The 4971-nt window shown below is 53.8% G+C and overlaps 1 protein-coding gene across 1 annotated transcript in view; it reads left to right on the top strand.

The window, feature by feature from the left end:
- Window positions 1–2085, top strand: part of LOC102845915 (zinc finger protein 350-like) — a 7626-nt gene extending 5541 nt beyond the window's left edge. Inside the window, exons 5-6 of the mRNA XM_006897387.1 lie at window positions 626–1188; window positions 1273–2085. Of these exons, the coding sequence (XP_006897449.1) occupies window positions 626–1188; window positions 1273–2085 (1376 nt within the window). The remainder of the gene's footprint in view (window positions 1–625; window positions 1189–1272) is intronic.
- The last annotated feature ends 2886 nt before the right edge of the window (window positions 2086–4971 follow it).

Genomic DNA, 4971 nt, shown 5'->3' with positions numbered 1-4971 from the left:
TCACTCCTCCCTGAGAGAGACTTCACCCTGATTCAACGTAGGGATTTCTGAGTTGAGCTTCAACTTCGGTTTCGATTTTTAGCCTCACATTCCCTCCTTTGGGGTGGTAGGGGGTGACGAGGTCTTCTGCTGCTTTTTGCTGGATGGGGGGGTCGTAGTGGGATTTAAGGGAGACACGTATGTTAGGCTGTCTCATTTGGAGGGAGCGGTGCGTACTTCATCAGGCAGAGTTCACTGATGGTGTGGTTGAGAAATGCATGAAACTGCTTCTTAAATAGCTCTGGTGATGGTTAGAAGGCCAACGATGGCAAGTGGCCGAAAACCCCTGAGAAGGGTGTCTTCTTGGCAGTTCAAAGAGGGGCAGTTGGGAGGCACATCAATGCTGGTCATGTCTCTGGGGAGGTCTTCCACGTCGGCGTGGTCTTAGTGGGCACAGGAAGGGGTCACGCAAAGGGCCAGTCATCCAGGAGGGATCGTCCAGTTCGGGTGTCCTCCTGCCCAGGTTCGGTACCAGATTGTCCTTTTGTTTTCTGATTGTCACTCAGCATAATTTGTTCGCGATTCGTCCCGTATTTCCTGACGTGGACATTGAGATGATGGGACGCTCCCCTGTCCTCTTTCCTAGACATCTGGGAAGTTGATGGACGTCTGCTCGGATGTGAGGAGAAGACAAGCAGGGTGGACAGAAGGACGCAGGGCTGGGACGATCGTCCCCTGGGAAGCTCAGCCCGTCCCCGCCAACGTCCTTCTCTGTCGAGGGGAGATCTCGGGGAACAGGACCCCCACGGAGAAGCTACACAATCAGCTTTGACCCCGCCGGCTGTTGGCCAGAGCAGGACCGAGGTAACGACGGACTCCGCTGGGCCCCGCGAGCACGGCCACCCCTTCCTCCTTGCTGACCGCGAGCCGTGTCCGGACGCGAGCCGCCCTGACATCCGGACGGCCAGCAGCTCCAAGTCCCAGCACCCGAAGCCGCAGCCCGTGGAGAAGCCGCACGCCTGCGGCCAGTGCGGCAAAGCCTTCATCAAGAGGTCATTTCTCACCAACCACCAGATCGTCCACACGGGCGAGAAGCCGCACCGCTGCAGCCTGTGCGGGAAGGCCTTCACGAAGAAGTTCAAGCTCACCGAGCATTACCGGACCACGCACAGAGGGCAGAAGCCCTACGGCTGCCCGGAGTGCAGCAGAGCCTACCTGTACGAGTCGGGGCTCATCAAGCATCAGAAGACACACCGAGGACAGAAGCCCTACGTGTGCGGCGACTGTGGGAAGAGCTTCTTCGAGAAGGCGGACCTCGTCATCCACCAGCGCACACACACGGGCGAGAAGCCCTTCGTGTGCGGGGACTGTGGCAAGGGCTTCATCCAGAAGGGGAACCTCGTCATCCACCAGCGCACACACACGGGCGAGAAGCCGTACGTGTGTGGGGACTGTGGCAAGGGCTTCAGCCAGAAGGCCTGCCTCGTGGGCCACCGACGGTTTCACACGGGCCAGAGCCCCTTCGTGTGCAGCGTCTGTGGGAAGCCCTATTCCCAGAAGTCGGGCCTCATCAGCCACCAGAAGAGCCACACGGGAGAGAAACCCTTCAGGTGCGGTGACTGTGGCAAGGCCTTCAACACGAAGCCGAAGCTGCGGGTCCACCAGCGATCGCACACCGGGGAGATGCCCTACGGCTGCAGCGAGTGCGGGGAGACCTTTGCCTACACATCCTCCTTGTACGTGCACAGGAGGAAACACAGCCGGGAGAAAGGCGGGGGTCCCCACCCGGCCGCAGCCAGCCACGCCTCGTCACTGGGCAGCGACAGCAAGCAGAAGGCCGCCGGGGACAGCAGGACTCTGCAGGTACCCACGCAGGCGTCGGTCAGCGTCGTCGGAGGGCTGCTGGCCCACGGGAACGTGGTCCTGGTGGGACAGCCACTCGCCAGGCGTGAGCCCGCCGGCGGGGACAGAGCATTGGAGCGGGGCGGTGTGCTCATGAATGCGGTGAACGTGCTGGTGTCCGGGAATGCCGTGAACGTGGCAGTGCCCTCCGTCAGCTGCATCTTATTTTGCACCACGCAAAACCCTCAGGGCATGCTTAGCTAGGTCCCCTGGGCAGCAGGGGGGGATCACACACTTCTACCTCATCGTTCTGACTCCAGCACCTGTCCTGAAGGCTCCACACGAAATCAAAGAAACCGAGAAAGCCTGGGAGGCACCTTTAACACACACAGATGTGTCGCTACGAAGACACAATCGCTACGAAACACAATCTTGATTTTGCCTTCAGCATATGCACACTGTCCGAGTTCTGTTCGAATCGGCGCCGAATCTCGAAGCAGAGCCGCCCTCCGGCTCGCGGCTGCTTGTACGTTGCAGTTTCATCGATTTTGGATTGAAGAGTCGCACGGGAGGTGGTTGGTGGGCCGAGGGCAGCGGTGGACTGCTGGGAATCAGGACACATCTGTCTGTCTCATTTGTTTACATCTGTGTGAAGGATCAGTTGGAAAATCAGAATGTCCGCCATCCGTTTGAGGACTTTGTTAGGCAGCAGGGCCTGTGGACCAGTAGACGTATGTCAGGTCTATTCCTGACCGTGAAAAGGAGTGGCATCCACTTCCTAAATAACTTGCTTCTGAAAGCTCTATGAACTTTGATAAATGTCGATAGTTACAGAAAGTTACAGAAAGGCTTCAGGCCTTTTGTTCATAGGATCACTACCGAGTCGTGCTTGACTCAAACAGCAATTAACAGGAACAATGACAGGAATTCTCTCAGGTGTGCTGACTTTGGCCCTGGCCGTGTCTTAGGCTCATGAGGCCTTGGTGGATAAAACTAGAAGTACTGATCAGTGCTGCGTTTTAGAGGGCGTGAAGGTGGGTGGATTCTGCTTCACTGGAAATTTGGATCGCTTCTCTGGTCAAAGGATGACGCAGTAGCTAGTCGTTGAAATAGACCTGGAATCATTGGTGCAAGGGCTTTAGTTAGAAGTTGGGCGAGTTAGAAAATCCTAAAACCTCGTGACACTATTCCTTGTCAGAACCTAAGTGGCCACTGGGCTGTGTCCTACCCATAACAACCCCATGTGTCTCAGAGTTGATGTCAGCCCCCTGTGGCTCCCATGCTGGCTTTTCAGAACCGTGCACCAGGGTTCTCTGGACACGTCTGGGTGGTCCAGAACCTCCGACCTCCAGGGCTAGCAGCCAAGCGCATTTGATAATTGCACTACTTACGGATTTGGGGAGCAGGGTCTCTTTTTAAATGGTACTTAACTCCATAAGAAACAAGGTGTTTAAATGCCTGTGTCTTGTCTCCCTGAGAAGATTGTAAATCCATGATGAATTTTTGTAACCATTCCTTTAACTTTTTATGTTTTTGAAGAATTGTGTGGAGGATTTGAGCAGAGCTCCATCTGCCCCAGAGTTTGGAAGCAGCACTCTTGGGTTGGCACCCAGGTGGGGTTCCCCACCCCCTTCAAAGTGAGGTGTTCTTATTTTCTCAGAGAATTCCTCTAATTAGTTGACATTTCCTGGGTCAGCAGTAGACAACCTCACGGTCGGATGCTTCCATCTGACCTAACCTCGTTGACAAGATCTGAGTTGATCAGCGTCTCACGGGTAACTGAGGTTTGATTGGACTCTGGTCTGGAGAGGGAAGCCCTGCTTTGCGGCTGAGGAGAATCAGGACATAATCCGTGGCTGGAGAACGGTGGTTCCGGGGCATTTTCTGGATAGCAGAGTGGTGGCTGGCCAAGGGCTAGACTGGTAGAAGGGGTGACTCACTTGGGCACTAAGAGGTTGTGAGGCTGCTGTCCTCGGCCAGTTAGAGGAGTGAACAGAGGGTGGAAGGGTTGGTGGCAGAGAAGGGCAGGGCTTGCAGTGAGCTGGGTGGTTTTTCCGGGTGGAACAGAATGGCTGGCCCCCCTCGGGCAGTCCAGATGGTTGAGGTCCGTGCTATGTTGGGAGCGGAGATATTTGGCTGTGGAACTCCTGACAGCTGAGAGGCCAGCGCCAGAGAGCAGACCTGACCCCTGTATTGATTTTGAGCGGGGCCAGTTAGCAGCGGAGAGACTGAGAACAGAGACCCGGTGGTCTGAACCATCCAAGACAGCAGGGAGGTTCCAACAGCAGGTCTTCCTTGAAGATGCAACGATTATCTTTACTCCAAGGGTTAATCCTGATAGCTGTCCACACTGATCAGTTTACACGCCTGCTGTATCCCGTTACTTTCAGGGAAGTTTTGTTGTTGTTTTAAATCCTGTTAAAGTTGGTCCTGATGCTGTGTGGCCACCCTGTGACCTCCCTAATAAATCCCATGACGGTGAATGTAGCCTCTGAGTCGCGTGTGGTCATTACAACGAATTAACCAACCGAGTGGAGAAGCTGGACATAACTGCACGTGATTATTTCCAGAAGAATCCCCGATGGAAGAAGACGGAGAGCAGTGGACGCCTCGCCTAAGTCTGGTTGTTGTTTCTGGGCGTTGTAGAGTTGAGTATGACCCCCTAGCGACCTTTTGAACAACCGAGCTGAGCCCGGTCCCATCCTGGGCCATCCTCGTTGTACCTGACACACTTGAACCCACTGCTGTGTGTTGCAGACTGAGAGCAAAGTATGTTTATAATTATTAATAATGAGACAGACAGTCAAGAATGAGATAAAACAGAGCGTAAGTAAAGACAGGGGGCCAGCAGTTCCCCACTGAAGCCCCTCAAGCCACGTCTCTCTGTGTATTGATTGATAATCGGGGGCGCAAATAATAAAAGAATTCCCTTGTAAATGAAGCCGAATTTCTCTCTATTGTCAACCTAATGCTTTAGCTCAGGAAGGAAGTATTTCACACGTAGTAAAACTCCCTCTGTAGGGGGACCCTAACTGTCTCTCTCTTTTTTTTAAATTATTATTAAATTTTATTCATTTTAATGAACATTTACAGAGATTTTGGGTTTTCATTCATTCATTGTTGCACTGTTTTCTCTACCCTCCTCCCCAG

The sequence above is a fragment of the Elephantulus edwardii genome, unplaced genomic scaffold, assembly GCF_000299155.1.
Source record: "Elephantulus edwardii isolate Elephantulus edwardi_28Jun2011 unplaced genomic scaffold, EleEdw1.0 scaffold00208, whole genome shotgun sequence".
Lineage (NCBI taxonomy): Eukaryota > Metazoa > Chordata > Mammalia > Macroscelidea > Macroscelididae > Elephantulus > Elephantulus edwardii.
The sequence above is the reverse complement of the archived record's forward strand: the minus strand, read 5'-3'. Positions and strand labels throughout refer to the sequence as shown.